At 39.4% G+C, this 22,988-nt stretch overlaps 2 protein-coding genes across 3 annotated transcripts; one reads left to right on the plus strand and one right to left on the minus strand.

Moving 5' to 3' along the window:
- The first annotated feature begins 2,139 nt into the window (after nt 1-2,139).
- LOC102701434 (probable glycosyltransferase 5) lies at nt 2,140-3,486 on the plus strand. The gene has a single exon (XM_040522593.1). The coding sequence runs from the start codon at nt 2,140-2,142 to the stop codon at nt 3,484-3,486; it is 1,347 nt and encodes a 448-aa protein (XP_040378527.1).
- Nucleotides 3,487-3,984: 498 nt separating this feature from the next.
- Nucleotides 3,985-20,052, minus strand: LOC102722098 (PH-interacting protein-like). 2 transcript variants are annotated; one of them, XM_015835398.2, is made up of 23 exons: nt 19,832-20,052; nt 18,542-18,908; nt 17,609-17,760; nt 17,191-17,427; nt 16,737-16,846; nt 16,582-16,659; nt 16,383-16,489; nt 15,226-15,320; nt 15,024-15,148; nt 14,741-14,931; nt 14,523-14,598; nt 13,864-14,032; nt 12,869-12,939; nt 12,008-12,088; nt 11,864-11,934; nt 10,675-10,771; nt 10,336-10,395; nt 8,977-9,031; nt 8,499-8,896; nt 6,676-8,409; nt 5,266-5,841; nt 5,120-5,178; nt 3,985-4,573 (listed from the first exon to the last, which is right to left on the minus strand). In XM_015835398.2, exons 2-23 carry the CDS (start codon nt 18,892-18,894, stop codon nt 4,378-4,380), a joined length of 5,091 nt encoding a protein of 1,696 aa, XP_015690884.1. In that variant the 5' UTR covers nt 18,895-18,908; nt 19,832-20,052; the 3' UTR covers nt 3,985-4,377. The 2 variants fall into 2 exon arrangements, with proteins under 2 accessions (XP_015690884.1, XP_006649960.1); XM_006649897.3 differs by lacking the exon at nt 19,832-20,052 and adding an exon at nt 19,738-19,795.
- Nucleotides 20,053-22,988: the final 2,936 nt, after the last annotated feature.

Raw genomic sequence — 22,988 nt, forward strand, 5'->3', positions numbered from 1 at the left:
ATATGAGATAATATATTTTCACAAGGAAATTACATTCATACGTCCCACCTTGATTTATTCACGGATAAATGAATATATTTCATTAGCATTTATATAAATATAGAAATAGCTAAGACGTGTTATAACATGAAACGGAGATAACTGTATTTCATATTGCAAGACTCTGATATCGTCTAAATTTATCATTAAATCAATATATATGTTTTATATATGTGTCTAAATTTATTAATATATATATATATAAATATATATTTAGATAATAAAAATCTTATAATATAAAACACAAAGGGAGTAGTTATCTATCTAATTCTTTCTGCCCAAACTTCAGGGAAGAGGATGATTGTACACTAGGTTTCGAAGGGCTTCACTAGTATCGATGATGAGAACGATGATGGATTCTGCAACACTGGAGCATGTTTTTAATCCTTCGAAGGGTATATCCCAAAACCCAAGGGCTTATGATGGGATTTCGGGGTTGATGTGAATTGCAATCCAGAAGCTCATGGCGAAGGGACACTATAAGCACAGGTCAATGGCGTCCTCAAACCCCAAGATGGCAAATGTAGCAAAAGTGTTGTTCTTGACGGTAGATTTCTGACTGCAACGTCTCTGCTCCTTCTGCATCAGAACACAAAAATTCAGATGATTGTTTGGGTGTTCCATTAAAAAATTAAACTCTATGAAGTCTCTTTTTCTTTTTTGAAACGAACTGAAGTCTTTACTAGCTAAAGCTACATTCTCTCGTCTCAGGCCTTGGATTCTCCTTGGCAATTTTTCTTGCGTTGTGTTTGTAAGGCCTTCGTGTCGGATGATGGTCCCCTTTCTGCTGTTTCTCCTTTTTCGTTTTCAAGTCTCTAGATCCATTTTGGATTTTTGTACAGTGTTTCCCTCTTTCGATATAATACACCCGGGGGTTTAAAAAAAAGTAGAGAGACCTATATGGCTGTCTTCTCCGTTTGAAAGGCTTTCGCCTAGGATATTGGATTTGAGTTTTAAAAGATAGAGGCAGTGAGATTTCCGATTTCCTCTCTCTGAAAATGGCACTGCAAGAAGCTGGTAAAATGGTCCGATGCTGGGAAGGATTTGCACAGACTTCTTCTGCCTTGCATAGTTGCATGCTTTTTGCTCGCAGAGGTGTTTTTATTTTATTTTTAAGGATATATACTGTTAACTTTTACTCGCCATTCCTAGCTTTAGGGCAAGGGCCCAGGGGTTGGAGAAGCTAATTGCATTAACCACTTTACTAAAAAAAAGGGCCACATTTTTTACTTAATTAGTCGTTTTTTTCTCTATGTGTTTGCTATCTTTTTTTATCTTAATTAATTCCTTTATATGGTGTATATTAGAAAACAAACCGTACAATAATTAAAATTTACAGAAGAAATTACGGTGTAAATGTAGACAATTTATATTATAAAAAATTGATTCTTTTTTACAAAATATGATGCCATAAATATAGCTAGTTCGAACGATATAATTCTGAAACTTTGTCTAGGTTGGTAGTCCATTGACGAAAACCATCACCAGACACAAAGTTTTTATTCTTGGCCTGTGTAACTGGCATTTTCAGAAAACAAACTGACCTTAGATGGGCCTCCAAAAGGGTCCAGAATCTGCAAATGAAAGAGTCCGTAATAACAACCAGCAATTCTGGGCTCGTCTAAAAAAAAAGACACACACAGAGAGAAGCCGTAATAACCCGACCGTGTGTATCATTGGAAGAAGTAGAACCAAACCCTACACAGATTTTGAGTCAATGCACATGGGCAATTAAGCCTCTTTGGCCCCAAGCCACATCGAGATTTGGGACTTAAAACTTCCAGGAATTACCTGCTCAGTATTCTAATCCTGATCAGTGTCTGCCACGATCGTGATCACCCCCGCCGGCCGGCCCGGTCGACACGATCCCAATGGCGTATTTTTAACCACCCCAATACATGCGTGCACCGCAGGATTCCTTCTTGGGCTGACGCCTGCAACGCGATCGACGGCTGGGGTGTGTGCACCGCACCGTTCGTCGTGCGCTCACGAAGCCACGAATGCTACTAGTAACATGTAGTGGAGTACTGGAGTGGAGTAATATATACGGCCACTTGCGATCGAGTCGCGGCAGCTCGATCGCCGGCCGGGCCACGCGAGATGATGGAGAAGTACGGTGGCAAGGTGAGCTCGGATCGGCGGGCCAGCAGCCGGCGGCAGTACGAGCAGCGTTGCTCGACGAGCCACAACGTCCCTCTCGTCGTCGTCGTGGTCCTCGTCGTCGGCGCGCTGTTCCTCATCCTCGGCCCGACGGGATCCTCCCTCACCATGCCGCGCATCCGCGTCGTGTTCAACGAGCCCGTCCACATCGCGGAGGCGGCGGCGTCGTCGTCGTCTCCGCCGCTGGCGCCGACGTCGGCGAAGGCCGGGGAGAACTCGAGCGACGAGGACAGTGGCCTCCCGCCGCCGCGGCAGCTTACCGACCCGCCCTACTCGCTGGGGCGCACCATCCTGGGCTACGACGCGCGGCGGGCCGCGTGGCTCGCGGCGCACCCGGAGTTCCCGGCGCGCGCGGGGCGGCCGCGCGTGCTGGTCGTGACCGGGTCAGCGCCGGCGCGTTGCCCCGACCCGGACGGCGACCACCTGCTGCTGCGCGCGTTCAAGAACAAGGTGGACTACTGCCGCGTCCACGGCCTCGACGTGTTCTACAACACGGCGTTCCTGGACGCGGAGATGTCGGGGTTCTGGGCGAAGCTGCCGCTGCTGCGCGCGCTGATGGTGGCGCACCCGGAGGCGGAGCTGCTCTGGTGGGTGGACTCCGACGCGGTGTTCACCGACATGCTGTTCGAGCTGCCGTGGGAGCGGTACGCGTCGCACAACCTCGTGCTCCATGGCTGGGCGGCCAAGGTGTTCGACGAGAAGAGCTGGGTCGGCGTCAACACCGGCAGCTTCCTCATCCGCAACTGCCAGTGGTCGCTCGACCTGCTCGACGCGTGGGCGCCCATGGGGCCGCGCGGGCCCGTGCGGGACAGGTACGGCCATCTCTTCGCCGAGGAGCTCTCCGGCCGGCCGCCGTTCGAGGCCGACGACCAGTCGGCGCTCATCTACCTGCTGGTGACGCAGCGGGAGAGGTGGGGGGACAAGGTGTTCCTCGAGAGCTCCTACGACCTCAACGGCTTCTGGGAGGGCATCGTGGACAGGTACGAGGAGCTGCGGCGGACGGGGCGCGACGACGGCCGGTGGCCGTTAATCACGCACTTCGTCGGGTGCAAGCCGTGCCGGCGGTACGCCGACAGCTACCCGGCGGAGCGGTGCCGGCTCGGCATGGAGCGCGCGTTCAACTTCGCCGACGACCAGATACTGAAGCTGTACGGGTTCGCGCACGAGTCGCTCAATACCACGGCCGTGCAACGCGTCAGGAACGAGACTGGCGAGCCGCTAGACGCCGGCGACGAGGAGCTCGGCCGGCTGCTGCACCCCACGTTCAGAGCCGCAAGGCCCACGTAGACGCCGACTAGCTGCCTCCCTCTCATCAGGAGATTTCCTCGTCTCTCCCGGTTGAAGGTTGACCATGTTTTCCTGGAGTTTGTCCTCCATCTTTCTGTTTTTTGGGGCTGATGCTCGTGGTCAACGAGCTCAATTCCAGATACTAATCAAGTTCTTGATCCAAATATTGATGTACAATCATCGCTTTGTACGTGCCAACATTTCGGCTCTCTGAAAGCTAACACTGATATAGGGATAATCGCTTTAACTGTAGATGCGAGATTGCAACAGCAGTATCGTTACGAGCAAAACAAATCGCAGATTTGCAAGACAGTTGGAGGCAGCTGATATCCAGGGGTTGTTTGGTTTCAAGTTTTTTTATTGTTTATTTGAGCTAATAGAATCGAAGATGGTGGATAATCGGATAAAAGAAAAACCCTTTCCTAATATCGGAAAAATAGCTTGAAACAAGATTTTACATGAATCTAGGAAGAATATCATTCAATGTAACACCTGAAATTGTAGTAAATAATGAATACGGTAAACATTTTATCGCTTCTTTATTGATGATGTGCGGGGGTCTATACACAACGAATAACATGGTAGTGCATTTTCCACTACCAGCTTTACACATGCATATCTCTAACAAGGTCCTCGACGTTCCTTTTGTCCAACCGGATAATCGATTTCTCTTCACGAGGATCAAATGGTCAGAGGCGTTAGTTAAGATCAACTTGCACCAGCAAAACAATGCATTGAATAGTCTTAAGCTGTTGAGCATCCTGAAAACTACTTTAGTATTCCTCTAACAAAATTTTTCCGCAGTAACACCCGTAGAATCATACTGTTGCTGCGAGGCAAATTCTGCTTGCACAAAAAGAAGCATGTCAACTGGGCATAAAGCACCATTATCTATAGTGATGAAAAGGTTTCTTCCATCCAATCAGATAGCTTCCGAATCTTTTTTGTCATTTCAGTGCTCTTTGAGAAATAAGACTGGGCATTTGCAAGCATCACAGTTGCATCATGTTGGACAGCTTCCAGAGTTCTGTAGTAATTGTTCTCTAGTCTTATCCTGATCACCTCAACGGAGAACTGGACAGGAAACCTAAGCAGGTTGTGTAGAGCAAAAGAAATCCTAAGATGAATGTTGCTATTAAATAGATCATAAATATATAAATAACAATATAATGCAACCAAAACTATGAAAATTAACAAGTATATAGGTTCTGCCCATATACTAGTCATTACAATATGACTTTATGAGCATATATGGATAGAGAACTAAACGAAAGGATATGTTGAAAAATAATGTGATTAACAATCATAATCAGATTTGCAATAATAAAAAAAGGTACTCCCTATGCCCACAACATACATGTTTTGGACATCATCATGGTCTAAAAAAATACAATTTTGACCACTACTAAACATAATTTTCAAGACATCTGCAAATATGGTTTTCAAGGACTTCTATTATAACATGCTGTTTTGTAGGACTTCCAAAAGAAGGTAGTGAAGGTTTGATGAAATAAATACTGGTGGTTTCTAGCAAGGACGATCAAAATCAATATTCACTTTGATGAACAGAAGATATATATACTCACACATCACTGACATCAGCAATGAATGCAACAACCAATAGAAGAACTACCTGTTAATGAAATCTGATTTTTCTGCAACATTGTTCAACTTTAGAACGCCATAGCGATCCTGTAAAACCTCAATAGTTTAATGTTTTATGTTAAAATAGAGAAAGGTAACAAAAGAGTATAAAAATAATAATGAATTAACTTCCACCTGATTTCTGTGAGACAATTCAAGTAAGTTGTCCAACTCTGATAGCAATTTGTCCTTTATACCGAGATCAATGTGTGGATGTTTCCATGGGACCCATAGGTTACCAGTATCATGGAGTTCCCAGGGGCTATGTGGGTGATCAGAACCATCATTCTTATACTGAATGACATATTTCTCCCATGGACTCTCAGGAAAATCAGGCGATTTTGGCTTTAATGCAGATACCCGCCCCTCCCACCAACTTCCTCCTTGCTCTCCCTCATTCCTCCACCAAACTTTGCACTTATCTCTGTTAGTCCAGTTCCGATCAATAGAAGATTCATACCGTGTTCTTTCCACAAGAAAATCTGGGAAATTAACTAGCTCTGGCAAGGTGATCATAAATGTTCTGCCTAATCCTCTTGAAGTATCATCAATGAATTCAATAGTTAATTTACAGCAGCTTTCACCAGACCCTCTGAATGTAGTGTAATCTAGACCTTGAATCTTGCAAAGTTCTACATCTTTAAGGCCTTTGATCCGATTCCACGGGCAATCATCTGACGACCGTGATCCTTTAAGATATTCTTCGTGGCCCTACAAAAATAGAAAGCACCAAAATAAGAATCATAAGTAAAAAAAATGCACATCTACATGCATACACAGGTACATCAACCTTAGCCATCATTGACATTGCTTTAAGATTTATGAAAGAATAAGGTGTGCAGTTAATTTGAGTTTTAGAAGTTTGTGCAAATCTTAAGCACACTTGACAGTTGACACTGAGAACAGTGCATTGACATACATCCAGATAAACTTTAAAACCTTAAGCATCACTATCTTTTGAATATGGTGATTTGCCTCTAAACATATTACCATAGGATAATGGTCAAAGTTGAATTTTGGAGACTGTTGGTTTCCAAAATGCTTTCATCACTAGATGGAGTATTTCTCTGGGGTGAATTGTACATAATTGTACTCCGCTAATTTTAATACTTGATGATCATTTTCTCCACACCATCAAATCAACCATTCTACTATTATGGGTGGGTAGAAGCATTTAAGAAAAGTTGACAAATCTTTTATGGCTAAAATTGTTTCGTTACAAATACTACATTGATACATTCAAAATTTCAAATAGGTGTCCCTCTAGAATGAGCGCAATTGAATGTTAAAAACTTTGGTCTGAAATACTTGCAAAAATATTAATATCTGTCAATGTGAAAGTATAGTTAGCAAAATTTGTCACTGCAAGTGCTTTCATATCAATGTATTCTCATAACTTTTGTGGGCATATGATTAGAAAAAGATGAATTGAAAGATACTGTACCAGTGATCACATTAATGTCCTAGATGAAAAATAAAAAGATGGGAGGCAGCACTTATCATACTTTTACGGAAAGTATAACAAAATACAAAAAATTACATTACCTGCCTCAAGTACATAACCTCATCACCAAGTTGAGGAATATAACGGTAGCTATCTTCATGCTCTAGCAACATCAGCCATGAATATTTCATGGACACTTGTTTCCTTTTCTCCAATAGATGTGCACCAGGAAAGTTAGAACTCTCTCTTTTGTTCCTAGCAGACCTTAAACCAACAGTTTTTGAGTTTGATTTCCACATGACCTCACGCACATCTGTAATATTTCGCCTCCCACTAGTTGATGCTTCATGAGAAGAATTTTTCACTTGAGTGGCATCATCCCTTGTTATACCATCATCAGTGTATGCATATGGCCTCCTCGCACTTCTTCGCAAAGTAGCACTACCAGATTTAACAGGACTGTAATCTGGAGGTTGATAACCATCATCATCATTGGATAGTGAAGTGCTCTCCTCATTTCTATACGCATCTGAATCCAAATTTTTCTTCTGCTTATTTGTCTTTGATCTTTTGTAAACTGCACTATATGTTTTTGCAGGATCTAAGTGCCACTTTTTTGAATCATGCAAACTAGCACTTTTATCTGTGCATTCTGGCAAACTGTTCGACACAGTAAAGACTTCATCACTCATATGTTGATAAAGGGCAGAACCCTCATCATGCAGCATATGAACTTTATCATGTTCAGAGTTCATGTCATTCCCTACTGCAGTAGTGATTCTTGATTTGTCCAATGAACCTGCTCCATCTGCAAAGCCTCTTGATCTGAACTTCAGTTTCAAGGATATACTCTGAGAGGTGTTGTGGGCTTGTCGGCCATGTTCCCACTCATATCCTTCATCTACATGAGCATTATCGTTACTAGCAATCTTTTCTTTGTCCAGCAAATTATCTCCACAACAATCATCAGTTGTGTGGTTTTCCACATTTATTGCATGTTGAATTTCTCGTGAATTCAGCTCAACCGTTTGCTGGATGTCATCACCGTTAAGCATCTTCTTACTATCTGGATGGTCAACATTCTGTGAAGCAGCATCATTTGAAGTAGGCCAAATGTCTGCAACTGAAGAGTCGCCGAACTTGAATCTCTTAGAAGACCGCACCTTTACCTCACCCCACTTGATTGTGTTGTTATTATGAAGAGCAGACACATCATGTGGATCAGAGATCTCAGTTTGCACTCCATCTGTCAATTCAGCCTTTAATGCAGAGGAAGATCCTGGCTCAGAATTTGGTTTGGTCTCAACTGTTTCACGATTGGTTGGAGCAAGTGCCACCCCTTCTTTATCCTGAGTAGAGCACTCTGTTTTTCTGTTTTCTGAAGTAAATTGAACTTTTAAATCACGGCGTGGTATCCTGAGGACCAGCTTCCTATTACTTCCAGAGTTTCCATGAGTTTCAGTGAAATGAGAAGGTTGTGTAACATCTTCAGAGTCATATTTGGAGTTACTCTCTCTACCAAGTCTTAGCTGCCCATTCCATGCTAAATGTTCAGCTTCTGCACATTCAGTGTTCCGCTCACTGTCCGAGAAACTGCTCTCCGAGTCATCTTCATCCTCTTCTGTTGAAGCTCCTATCTTTGAGAGGAAACTGAGTGCATTGCGAGCAGCACGTCTTTGAGGTCGCAATCCTTTTGATTTAGGGGATTTTTTCCTTTTGCTTGAACGACCATTCCTAGACTTCCTGCTTTTATGTGGCCTTGAAACTGTAGGCACATCACGCTCATCAAAATTTCTTTTCTTAACTCGACGACCAGATGAAGTAACCACGCCTCCCTGTCAAAGATATAATAAAAAGATAAATAAGTCAAAAAATGTAAGGTGGCATAAAAGAAGATGGAATGAACATGATCGTCTCTTCTTACATCTGATTTTTTCTTTTTTCTTCTCGATCTGCGAAGAGCAGTATCAGTAAGGTTATCCCCATCAATCTCTGCACTTGAGTATGAAGCATCAGACGAATCACCACTCAGAGCCTCCTGTTCCCCTTCACTAGAATGCTCGTCCAGGCCATTGTACTCAGAATCAGTATCATCCGAAATAATCTCATTTTCTGGTTCAAGCTCAATGAAGTCCGTTATCTCTGGAAGTGGTTCCCACCTATCTGGATCAATAGTTGGGATGATTTGATATTCACCAGTGGTTGCATTGTAAGTGGGACCGACAGCAAAATTTACGGAGGGCGGTCGCCACTCAATACCCAGGGTACCTAACCGTCGTTTCTGGTACATGCTTTGAAAGGGCTCTGGATAGGGTATCATACCTGCAATCAGCAAATCAAAAGTATAAGCATACAAGTGACTAAACTTACTAGGCTAGAAGGATGGCACATAAGGTACATACCAGAGTCACACAGAAGGTCTTGCATGTTTCTCCTATAAGGTGCAAGTTGTGTTTCCTGGATTCATGAAGCAAAAAACATAAAGAAAACCAATATAGGTCATGATGCAGTTTGTGAACCAAGAAAAAGCAGCTTGACACATGGTTCAGTACTTCTGAACAACTGTCTGTTGTTTGTGTTTAACCATGTTCCAATATTTCCTTAGCATCACCAAAGTTTACTAGATTGAACTCTTTCTGGGATTACTATTGCATAAAAAAATTGATGCATTACAGCTACTAAAACAGCATTAATTAATTAATTAATTAATTAATTACATGACGATAATGTTGTGGGCTATTGTTTACACGGAGAGAAATTATGCAGAATTGCATATACTTTCACAACTAAACAGATTGTAATAGGAAATAAAAGTGCTTCAATGTGGTCTATGTTCACAGTAAATCAAGGCCAAACTTTATCTGAACAGCTGCATGGTCCTAACTTCTACTCCCTCTGTTTCAGGTTATAAGATGTTTTGTGTTAGCGTGATGTATAGGCCCATGGGCCCAGGGGAGTTCGGCTGCAACCCTAACAGGGTGCGGCTGCTGCCTCCCCCCTGGTTTTGGTCAGTTGGTTATGTTTGGCAAGGATCTCCTAGATTATATCTTTCCTATTGTTAGGGATTATCCTTGCCTATAAGTGCTTGAGCCTTGGGCTCCTCCATAATCAATCAATCTATTTCCCAGCCATGCTGTCTTTCATTTTGGTTTTTCCTAAATTCATCTATGAACCAATGTATATGTTTTATATATATGTCCAGATTCATTAGTATCCATATGAATCCAGGGAAAGCCAAACATCTTATAAGCTGAATGGAGGTAATGCATAATTATTTTTCAGCTTCTTAAGAAAACAAGATCCCTTGCTTATCTTCTGAGTTTGCTACACTTCAGAAGTTATAACGGTTGTAGTAAGTGATGCACTTTAAAAGCTAGTCAGTAGTCAGGTAGACATTAATCAATTGCAAACATTCAAAAACATCCTGCTTGTTATTACTTCACTAAAAGGTAAAATGCAAAAAAAGCATAATGCTAGGGACTTTCTTCAAAGAACGACACCATATTGTTGATGGCAAGTGGCAACTACATTCACCTATTAGATATTCAGGCCAAAGTAAATGAAAATGGCAATTTTAAAAGAAACCCCAAAAGCATATCACATGATAGCTAATGCAAAAGCAAGGCGGACACTGAATTGAGAGAATAAGTGAAAGAAATGTAACAGCTAACCACACAAATTGAAAGGATCATTATGTATAGCAAAGAAACTAAACAAGCCAGTTAGTTAATGCAAAAGCAAGGCAGACACTGTGAACAGACCTGATCAATAACATTTCCGTTTGTGTCTTGGATAAGAGGCCGGTAGTCTCCAAGGAAGAACTGTTATCATTAAATACAAAAATTATGATACTTTCCCAAAATGGGGTAAAATCTAGACCAAAAACATCTGTGAGTAATCCTTAGGGCCAACTTTATATCAGATAAGGAAGTTGCAGTCTCATACACGATCGAACAAAATTAAAATATTCAATCTCCTAGCCAAATCCAATGGTTCATCTCATCACAAGGATGGTGTCAGTTTACATGATTGCACTCAAACATTGGTTTACACCTGGTATTCCCTACAATAACTCGAAGGCTGTGTAACAATTTTCGTACCTGATCATATTTCGCATCTTTCTGGGACTCTCCCTGCCCTGTACCAATAATGAATATTTGTCCAATTTCATCGGAGAGAATAAGTGATGTCCCATCCCTGAATTACCATCCAGTATAATATTGAGAGATGAAAAAAATAAATTTAGATTAATCAGCAATATAAAAGTAATTGATCAACGTTCAATTTTCCATTTTAAACAATGACGTTCCTAAGTTAATATTTCACACTCTGAGGATAAATAAGTCAACAGCTCTAGTAGTCTAGTGGAGTATTAATATTGAAAGAGTGACAGTCGCATGAATCTTTTGGGGGAAAAAACATCAGAGAGCCAAAACATCTAGAAGGGAAAAATAACCAAGATTATGTTTATTCTCCTTGCCTGAAATGAGTATAAATTACATAGTCCAAAGAACATAGGCACAATGTCAAACCAACAGCACAAAGTAGATGTTTCAAACTCACCAGGCAGTTAATTTTAAGTCAAGTCACACAAACCATCTTTTTAGTTATAATCTAGATTATGAAACATGACCTTTCAAGATCTCAAACAGTAAAACTGAAAGACTAAATGGAATGGTAAGAGCTTTAGATCAAATTCTAGTTATAATTAGAAAGAGAAAGGGAATGAACAACTCCAATTGCTAGCATAACACCTTCGCCAAGTTGGTTACATTCAGGTTTACCAGTCTAGAAGTAGGTTTAGTTCCACATGGATAGCCTCTTTTCATACTTTCATTAGTGTTGCACATAAACCTTGGAGAACCAATCGTACCAACCAGGTTAATCTCGCAGAAGAACAGAAGAACATCTCGCAGTGTTGGTATAGTTCTATGGATGGAAAACCATTTTAGGCAAAGGACAGAAGATGAACATGTTGCAGTGTCAGTATAGTGCTATGGATGGATGCACATTGGGCTGCAAGTGAGCACTTCACTGGAAGATAATTGATTTTTAACCAGTTCATCAAAAAAGATGTATATGATGGTTAAAGGATCATGGCGTTCAGCAGGGATATTGGGGGAACTCAATGAGATTGAACTAAATTAACAAATATATTTCTATGCAAACTCAAGATTCCTAGATAGCGAGATGTATAGATGGCTGTGCTACGTAGTAAATAATTCTTTCAATGGGCATAAATAGATTTGAGAAAAATAGAAGGATGGGAAATTCCATGGTGAAACTTACGGTGAGAACTTCCCATCGACTAGCTTGAAATGCCCGGTTTCATATATTTGTACAGGTTTTCCTTCCCATATCTGAATACAGAAAAACAGATATTCAAAATGGAAGATTGTGAGAAGAATTACAAAAATCTGGCAATGAACTTACATCCCATATGATTGTCTTTCCATCATACCCAGCACTCATCGCTATACGGGGGTTGAATGGATGAACATCAAGAACAAATGTCTGTTGATAAAGAAGGTGATCAAATTTCGTAGGAGAATGATGAAAAATTGAAGTTCAGAAAAAAAACAGGCACATAATGCAGATCATGCCACTGCAACAGAACAGACAACTGCAACAAAACAGAGCAGACATCACTGATTCATTGGGCAATTTAATACCTAGAAATATTAGAGAACATGGAATTCATGCAAATTTTAGGTGGTCCCCACCAGATGACTTGTTTCTAGATATAAGAGAGCTCATTGCCAAAAAAATAATAGAAGGGCAAGTGACAACACAGGTTCAACAAGCTATAATTATTACATCATGGCAAGAGAAATGATTATATATGTGATAATACAACAAACAGATGAAACTGAACCATAGCTGCTGGGAAAAAGTACTGCCAATAATGGAACAATGAAACTTTATTCAAGAACTATAAGAGGAAGGATTAAGTATTGAATCACAAAAAAAAAAACAAGAATTGGCAGATTGCATCTCATATTGTCCATTCTTTAGGAAAAAAAAAACTTTTATCTCCTAAGCTACTATATCCATCCTTCCTGTTCCATTTATGTTTCCCGTGCTTTTTAGCACATGCTCTTGTCAGGATGCTAGCACACTTACAACAAAATATGAATAGTTACCCCATTGTACTTCACGAACAACTTCGTTGTGACTAGCATGCTAAATAAAGAGTAACAGGTGATGAAAATAACATGAATGAAAATCTACAGCATATGTTAATCCGCAATAATAAGTCATTTATTAAAAACATAATGCATGGCATGTGCTTACTGATTCTTTATGGCCAATCAATGAATGTACCAAGCTCCCATCAGAAGCATTCCAAACACAGATTCTGCAATCTGTAGTATAATATGTTTAAAGGAAATGAATACAAATGATAACAAAAATAGAAAAATAAATTATGCTAAAAGAAAATAACAGTTTCTCCTAAGACTGTAAGACTTCTTTAGGTGGATACCCTGCCAAACATGGAGAATGAGGTACACCCACAGAGGCTTCTATATGCTAGGTACTCTAAACCGATCAATTCATCGTATCAGTCCCTGAAGCAACTTTGAGCTAGCAGCTAAAAGTTTCATGCTATTAAGCGTCACTATTTTTTAGCAATAGCTACTGCAATCAAAAAATCATACCCTGTCAAAGTTATAGTTGCACATACTGCAAAAATTCCATCAGTTGGCAATAATGTCAAGATACAAGGTCCCTAACACATTTGTCTTGCACTAGACAGGATGCAGGGGAAATTAAACTCCATAAGTCATCAATGATCGTGGAACAACTAAAATTATTAAGTTCAATCAATCCATGAATGCTAAAGGACAAGGCAAAATTCGAACTAGTTAGACTCTTAGAGGGGACCTTGCTGGCATGCCAACATCTCAGATCTTCATTACTTAATAACTAGATTACCATATTACCATGCAAACACATGGTTTAGGAATGAAAATCAACATGAAAAAGTTCAGGTTGATTTAATGCTCAAATCAAAATGGATCTCCTGATTGCACCTATTTATCAGTTTTCATTGATATGGTAATGGTTTAATATTAACTGATGGCTTGTCTGGAAATAAGACCTTGCTATGTAATTAAGCAACTACAATTAATTTGGAGATATTCAATGACTTCCTAAAGCTATGATGTCACTTGAATAACCCAAATATCATGGCATGCAAATATGTATTAAACCAAAAAAAAAAATCAAAAGGTCATACATGTATGATTGCAGTTGAAAAAGATATAAAGGAGTAAACCAAAAGATACCCATGATAGCAGCAAGCACAAAGCGGTTGTCCAAGCTCCAAACAATCATATTGACACCACGAGGAGTAGGCTGGTATCTTTGACGTGGACCACCACGAGGTGGTTGAGGAGCCATTGGAGGTGGAGGAACTTTAAGATGGTAAGCTCGTGTCCAACGGCCAACCTTTCCCTGGATCAACACCAAGAACATGTCGTGCAAAAAATTATTTTTGAATGGAAGCATAATAGAAAATAATACTAAAGATGTCTGCATTTCCAGTTTTCCACAGTACAGATACTCAGCCAATAACTGTGCCTTAACCAGTATGTATGGTACTCCCTCTATTCTGTATGGTACTCTAGATTCATTAGTATCAATATGAATCTAGGCAATGTTTAAGTCTTATATTGTGAGACGGAGGTATATTGTGAGATGGAGGTAATACTATATTACAGTTGGTTGCTAAGGCAGGTAGATACACCAGTGCGTACTAAACAAAGGTTACCACTAGCAATCCAACATGTGAAACAATAAAAATACACAGTGATTGCATAAGAAAATAAATTGGTCAATATTCAGGAAGCGGTTCATGCTACTGTAGCAATGGATAAATGGGTAGTTCGACAAATCATCACATATTCAGGAGCAAAATCAAGAGCTCCAGATCCCATGAGCTTACATGTGATCTCCGAGAACGTGGAACCCATATGATTGCACTGCCATCACGGGAGCAGGTAACAATATTATGTGTGAACCTACCAAAACCAGAAAAACTCAGTCAGAAGCAAAGCTGTTCAAACCAAAGGAAACCATTGGCACGATAGATAAGATAACTGAAGGAGCTAAAGAAACAAATATAAGGAATACCCAGACCATAAATAAGAGTAAACTACTAACCAAGAGTTTCTTAGCTTAAGATTATTTTCTTCCTTAATGGTGTGAGTGGTGTCAACTGAAAAGGACCTAGAAGCCACTGCGCATCCACTAAACTGCACATAGTTTACATCATTTTCATGGCCGGATAGTAGATCCATCTCATGATTCGGCTGGTCATGTTCCTCAGAAGAACTCTTGCAAGCATTCCATACCTGCAATCAACATTTCTAATGAAAAAGGGCAATTCACCTATTGATTGTCAAATCAGTATTTCACTAGTGAAAGAACAAAATCAATAATATACCCTTGCAAAGGTGTCTGAGCTACCAGTAACAAATACAGTTCCATTGGCATTGAATGCACAACACAAGATTTGGTGATTTGTTGGTTGAACTTGAACAGCACTAGAAGATGCATCACCACCCTTCCCTGGCATAAACACCAAATGATTGAATTAACTAGATAGAGGCATTGCCCATGCAATGGACACGCTTCAATAAACTAACCAGGGGCAGCATCTGGAGGTCTTGGTATATATATACGTGGAGATTGTTGAGAATGTCTGGCATCCCAAATCCTGCATGTCCCATCATCTGAAGATCTGCACACCAATATTGTGTGACAAAATTGAGAGAATAACAAGCAAAGAACATATAGCAATATGAAGGGTGCATACAGCAAACAAGATAAAGTTATCACAAGAATTTAGAAGAAATAAACATACTAAATGAATATGACTTGTAGTCATGGTATGAAAATCACATTTATGAGATCTGCAGTGTGCAAACAGAAGTTTACATTTATATATTAAAAAAAGGCATGATACACCATCAGCATGCCATTTCCTTTATTATTAACTTTAGTTGCACAAGTGTCCACTGGAGCAATGACATAATTGACATAGGAATTAGTAACTTTAGTTGATCTGTGCAAATAAGGACTGAACAAATTAAGGTTCACCCAAATACTGTCGAATACATCAACCTCATATACCACCTCCGATATCTATACTATTCTAAAAGAAGGTAATGGTGGTGACAGTGAATCTGCCATCCACCAACTATATTATATATTGCCTTACCAACTACTACGTTATGTCGTTATGAACATAAAATATTTCAAAATAATCCTATATATTGGTTCTATTTTTCATCTCTAGAATACAAGTTCCAAACAATAGTAACATGCTTATATCTATATCTATACTATTCTAAAAGAAGGTAATGGTGGTGGCAGTGAATCTGCAATCCACCAACTATATTATATATTGTCAACTATTTTATGTATATAAAATATTTCAAAATAGTCATGTATATTGGTTCTTTTTTTCTTCTCCAAAATACAAGTTCCAAACAATATTAACATGCGTATAATTCATATTTCTCCGTAGCAAAGCACGGATATTTAGCTAGTAGTAAACAACTTACATGTGGTTTCCTTTTAGTGTATACTATGTAAGTAGTTTGGAATCCCAGGCAAGCTTCAGGTTTGGCTTAAGTAGATTGAACACAGAATTGTTATCATAGACTGATGACAAGTTTATGCTTTTTGGCTTTTGTGGGCAGTTAGTTGCCTTCCAATTTTTTGGTAGCATCACAAACCAAAATAATGGAAAAGACTATAAACTGTAGTATTAAGATTTAAGAAAGATATGAGAACTCACGACAACAGCTGGAAAGCAGCACCAGCTCTTGGACTAAATGCAATGGCAGTTACAACCCCTGTATGCCCTTTCAGCACTGAGATTGGCAGGCCATCAGGTATACGCCACTGTATTAGTAAGTAGTAACCAATCATTAACAGGAAAAGAAAGAAAGAGGTTATCACAGATACCGAGTTACCACAAAAGGCAGCAAACTTACAACTCTAATAATGAAATCATTGGACGAAGATGCTACCACAGCATTATTGCAACTCACAGCGAGGTCAGTAATATCACCCTTAATTCAAAAAATAGAGGAGCAGTAAGTTATCCGATGAAAGGTTGTAAATGTTTTTACGTTGAAGCAAAACTTACTTCATGACCACGGCAGCTAGCCAGACAAAATGCTGTTTCCATTGCCCAAATTTTAACAAGCCGATCATCAGAACCAGTAATAACATAACGTCCTGTTCGATCAAAAGTAGCTGCCAAAAATAAAGGTGTGAGTTTGAAGAAACAACATGGCAGATAAAAGAGAGAAAAGGTATAGCCGATAAGATACGATGGTCTCAAACAAATCACAAAATAGTCAAGGCATAGCTACATTTGTTGAAGATATAGTAGGGATAAGGCCTTTAGTAATGTTGCATACGTTTAGTAAATTGTAAAGTTAATATCAGCTAGTATTTTGCTGAATGGACCATGGAAGTATGGCACATATGGTCACTCTAGATACTCAAAACAGCCATGGAAAGATGTACCCGCAGAAAAAATACTCAGTGGTTTATTTAAGCATGATTGTATTAAGAAAAGAGAAAGATCAACGAACCACAATACACAGCATTTTGATGTCCCCTTAATCTCTTTATAATCTGCATCTTTTCAACAAGGGTCGATGGCTTCGCAATGGCATAGCATGACGCACGTACAGATGGAGCTCGACGATGTTTAGTAAAACCACCAATCTCTCTCAAACTTAAACCTCGAACTTGATCAGCTTGTATGTGTGGCCAACGGAGATAACGCGACAGCTTGGGACTTTCCTTATCTTGCCTGCTCGCATCAGCTGAAGGATCCAAGATTCTCATCAGCAGTTATGCACATAGCAATTATAACAGGGAAAATGTACAGAACATAAATCAAACTACCAAAACTGGGGACACAGTGTTTCATAGAAATAAAACTATAAGCAGTTCGAGAAAGGGGAAGAACGAACATTAGGGCCTAGAATAACATAGTGTACATACATGCAAGAAGGGAGAAAGAGTTGGATCCAAGAAGTGTTGGGACATCAGCAGCATTAGGAGAAACCCCTCCAACCAAGCCATGTGGGTGGCAGGAACTAACAATCAGTTGCTTTAAAAGCTTTACCAAGTGCTCTTTACCAATGTGAGGGTATCTACAAAATGAGCAGCATACAAAAGTATGTGAGAATGCTCAATGCCATGTGATCATTGAGAAAAAGAAAAGCAGACAGAACATAAATGGTCTACCATGGCAAGGATAGTTTTATGTGTTTGTTCATTCGTTATGCTTAAATTATATCCTGAAACCATAACAAACTGACAGCAGTTTAAGAAACATAAAGTCTCATCGTCTCAAGACTTAACCCATAGCTACAGAAACCATTGGCGTCTGTTCACCTTCTATGTTATATGATGCCACCTTTGCAAAATGCATATTTGAAAACATTGAAAACATAAAGTTTCAGATAAATTATGCAAACACTGAAAACATAACTAGCATACTTTATGTTTACTCCCATTATGAAATGTTATATGTTGTCACCATTACAAAACATCTTCCGTTTCAGAAACAGTATGCTTCATCAGTTCTAGGGTCTAGGTCTCTAGACTAGCATACAAGGAAAGAGTGATGAAGTATGGACCACAGGAGAAAACAAATGGATACAGTACATACTACATACCAGATATTTTTCAACTCTTTTCTAACTGAGAAGCGTCTCCAGTTCACTACAGGCGTAATAGTTTTTCATGTGCTCATAGTAGAATGAACTAGAGGGTTTCTTGCTTTAATAAAAATCCTTGGTACAATAATTAATATAACAACACAAAACTAATCTGACAATTTTCACTTTGATTTCCAGACCTCAATATCCAGCTTCTCATGATCTTTTACAACCAGCACTTGGAATGAACAGATAAGTAGTGTAACAGTACCTCTCGACTAACTTTAGGTATCCCAAAGGGAGCGATATGCCATCATCATTGTCTTCACCACTATGAGAACCACCACGTGAATACCAAGCATGATATCTTCTAGGTAGCAGCTGATGCTCGAGGAGTTCGTTGCAAAGTTCTCCAAAGGTCCGCTTAAACGGACCATGTGATAAAAAATGCATAATGAGAAAGTAAACTTCCCTCATATCAACATCAACATCCACATCAGGAACATCCGTTGGCGTCACTGGATTGACAGAATTAACCTTCTCAAGTTCCTGACTTGGAAAATCCAGGGGCACCATACTAATGGAGGCCGCATTACCAGAAGGTTGGTGTTTTCTAAGAGCCATGTATACAGCAACACCTGAAGTGGGAAATAATAAAACATAACCATAAAAGCTTATAGTGCTGAGCAATTATGAAATTCGTATCTCAGAAAGGAGCTTAGAAACAAACGGGTACTCAAAATGTAAGAATACATTTAAGGACATGCGACAAACTAGACTTTTCAATACTACACCAATAAGGCAATAACATGCTTTAGACCAAAACAGCTGAATCAACATTTCTAGTGAAGTGATATGATTGAACTTAGTTAGCAGGAGGCTCAGATGCAGCCATTTGACAGATCCAATGAGGGATTTAGGTAGGAGGGATCATGTCATCATGCTATAATCCAATTATATTATTTAGTGGGGTGACCCTGTCTCTCCTCTTATTTTCCGATTAGCCTCATGTTGGTGATGGATCAAACTCATCCTATTCCACGAAGTGTGGAGTTAGATCTGATGGCCCAATCATCCTCTAGCTCCTCAAGCCAAACACGCTACTAGTTATCTCATCACTAAAACCCTAAGGTCCAGAGCACCAGAAAACCAAGCGGGCACAATATTCAAACCAGGTAATCATGAACATGCACCAAATCCCCAACGACTACTAGCCCACCAAGGCAATATCCAAAAATTATGACGACGAAAACCCCAGATACACGCACTAAGTCCTCAACCCTAGCAGTAGTACCCGCAAAATTCGTGGCAGTTCTCTACAAATCGGAGTTTTAGAACGTTTCCGACGCCTGCCACAACCGGAATCACTACATCCCCTGCACGCAAATGAGCAGCCGCGGGCCTTGGGGGCAAAAATAAGCTGCCATTGCAACAAATCGAATCAAATTCGCGACTAACTGGGCGTACCGGGGCACCTCTCGAACGAAGGGGGGGAAGCCTCCCCCGGCGAGAAACAGACCAGCGGGAGCAATCCAGGCAAGCTACGTTAGAGCATCCGTACCAGCGCAGGGGAGGAATCAGTCCGGACGCATCGCGCGGCGCCCTCCTCGAAGCCAGCCAAGCGGAGACGAGGGCAGGTCTCCGCCGCCTCCAAGGGAGCCAGCCGCAGCGCCGGTGGGAACGGTGCCCGCTCGCTTCCCTCGGTCGCTGGCGAAGGGAGGAGGGCTCGGCGGCGCGGGGCTCGGGGGTGTTCGGCCAAGGCCCAAGGGAGGGGAAGAGAGGGGGGCGAGGGAGATGGAAGAACGGAAGGGGGTGCGGAAGGGGATCCTCTGTGCTACTGCTACAGCGTGTACGTCGGGTGCGGCCCTCTCCACCGTCCGATCAAGCACCACCGCAACATCGTAGGCCAATACATTGGTTGCTTTTATTGTTTTAAAAATGTGAGCAAAATGTATACGAATCATTGACAATATATCTTTAGTATTGCATTTTATCTCAAAAAAATATATCTCTAGTATGCACGAAAAAGGAGAAAGCAATGAAGATCCATAGGATATATTAGTAAAAAGTCACTAAACAATTAATTATCATGCATATCGTAATAGAGTAATTCTATAAGTCTGCGTCGTAGGTGGTGTGACGGTAACAGAGTCAGTGACCCTATTTAGCCTAGACAATTAAATGTGTTTGCTAATAATCAATAATCTTTTACATGTGTTGTGATAAAACTATAGTAAAAACATCGGTGATAGAGTTTGGACATACACCTAATTCGTTTGGGAGGCAGATCCACCTCTAGTGCGAAAATAATGGCCAAATTGATTTTGACTTTATATGCAAACGAAATAAAAGTTTATAATGGTGGGTGTTGAATACTTAGGGCACTCTATCTGTTCTAAAATATAAGCAGTTTTAGAATTCAGATTTTGTACCATAATATAAGTATCGCTGCATTTATTCTATGATTTCAGTCGTTCCGATAATTTAAGAGCCAATTGCTTATATTTCGATGAAGTGACTAGAAGAAAATCTTTTGACATATCATGGTCTATACTAAACCATATAGAAATGCTTACATTTTGAAACGAATGTAGCAGAAGATAACAACTATGTTTGGACGGATCATAGTGTTTGATCAGTATGTCAACTATCAACTTAGGTTGCGTTTGGTAGTGCATGTTAGGATGAAAACTCTCTCATTTATCGTGAGCAAGCTTTTCGAACAGTTGAACAGTATTTTTTTAAAAAAAATCTATACGAAAGTTGTTTTACAAGAATTATATTAAATCATTTTAATTAAAGTCTGCAATGTCTACTACTCAACTAAACATTCACTAATAAGCCTCCTCATTTTGTGTGACATCTTCTTCTTTTTTTATCATGTTCAAACACACCGTTAGAAAGGAGTGTGATGGCTTGTTTTCATATGACACAAAGTTGATCCATATGGTATACTATGTCTAAGAATTTACAAATATATTAAATAATATTTGATTGTTTTACAAGAGTCTTTGTTACGTTTATAACCATGCAAGTTTTAAAAACATGTTATATCTCGTTGGCTAGTAGAAAAAGGGTCCCACTTAACGTAAAGAAGAAATGGGATACATCAGTTTTATTATGTGGGATTTTCTTCGTTGTTTAGCACATGACATCTCGTTTGACAAGTGCCTCAAGAGTCCATATGTGTGTCAGTGTAGACACGAGCAATACCTAGCGTTATCATGTAGATTTATCTATATCATTATGATTTACATAGGCGTTACAAAAAATGCATGCCCTAGAAAAGACCAAAGGTAATTGTTAAGCATTGAAATATTATAAATGCAAATGATGAGTTGCCAAACATGCGAACCGGATCAAATGCATATTTACTAACTACTCGTATTGTTTTATATTACAAGTTACTTTGTGTTTATCCAAAGTCAAATATTTTCATATTTAATTAAAATTATATAAAATATAACATATTTCTAATATAAAATAAATATACTATAAAAATATTTAATGGTGGATTCAATGAAACTAATATGGTGTTGTAGATGTTAGTATATTTTTATATATGTTAGGTCAAACTTAAAGGGTTTTTACTTAAGACAAAGCAAAGTTACTTATATATGAAACGGAAAGAGGAGCTAAATACACATGCTTTGCTATTGATAACAAAATATGTGTGTCGAGTTGTAAGGTTTTTTAGCAATTTTGTGTCTACATGTGTCTTCCTTGGCATGATAAACTTGTATTCTAGTGATAAAATAATATAGAATGAATAAGTAGAAAAGTATGATGTCACGTTAAAACATAATTATTAAACATGTACAATAATAAAGTTCATCGCCACCGCCATTATTGCCTTCTTTCAAAAGAGCGTACCCTCCATGTCTTTTCACATCGACACAGTTCCAAGTAAAATTTTCAACAAAGTGTTTCATTCGTTCCAAAATGTATTCACTTATAGGATTTGAGTCTTATATAAAATATAAATATTTTATACTATTCAAATTATTACTTGTCTCATTGATCATTTCGTAGTCATTATTTTTTTCACATTTTACCTCCGGCTATCCTCGCACCCCATCAATTCCTTACTTATTAAAAGACATCATAATCTTTTTTCTAAATCTTAATCCATACTAAAAAAACCTAGAATTGTTTACATTTTGGAACGGAGGTAGTACAATTTTCAGACAAAAACATTTTGAAAACATTATTTGTGACAAGGGAGAAATTATTAGTATAACGGCCAGTCTATGATCGATAGTCATGAATGAAACCTACTAGCAGGAAGGCATGAACTGAAGGCTTCAGCTCCTTTGATTCAAAGGAAATTCATAGGATTTTTAGAGGATTTTATTCCTATAGAAATTTTTCCTATACAGTCCTTTGAATCAAAGGAATAAATCATATGAAATCCTTGAAATTCCTATGGAATGCCTTTTCCCATACAAGTTTGGGAGATAATTTAACAAGAGGTATAACCTCATGGAAAAAATCCTATGAGTCTTTATCTCTTCTCAAATTCTTGTGTTTTTCCTGTGGTCCAATCAAACGGTCATTCCTATATTTTTCCTATGTTTCCTATTTCTCTGTTTTACACTTATATTTCTATCAAAATACTATTTCCTATTCCTCCGTTTTTTCATTCCTATGATTCGAATGGGCCCTGAATTAGTCTATGAATTAAGCTTGGAGCAAGATAGGAAACCAATGATAAACAA

This window comes from Oryza brachyantha, chromosome 3 (assembly GCF_000231095.2).
Source record: "Oryza brachyantha chromosome 3, ObraRS2, whole genome shotgun sequence".
Taxonomy (NCBI): Eukaryota; Viridiplantae; Streptophyta; class Magnoliopsida; order Poales; family Poaceae; genus Oryza; species Oryza brachyantha.

Bases quoted from the DNA above. Each gene is read 5' to 3' on its own strand.
- LOC102701434 (XM_040522593.1), top strand. From the start codon at position 2,140: ATGATGGAGAAGTACGGTGGCAAGGTGAGCTCGGATCGGCGGGCCAGC.
- LOC102722098 (XM_015835398.2), bottom strand. From the start codon at position 18,894: ATGGCTCTTAGAAAACACCAACCTTCTGGTAATGCGGCCTCCATTAGT. The intron at 17,428-17,608 runs GTATGTACACTA...TGGATCCTTCAG, and splicing joins CTCTTTCTCCCTTCTTGCAT to CTGATGCGAGCAGGCAAGAT. The intron at 4,574-5,119 runs GTAGTTCTTCTA...CAACCTGCTTAG, and splicing joins AAATCAGATTTCATTAACAG to GTTTCCTGTCCAGTTCTCCG.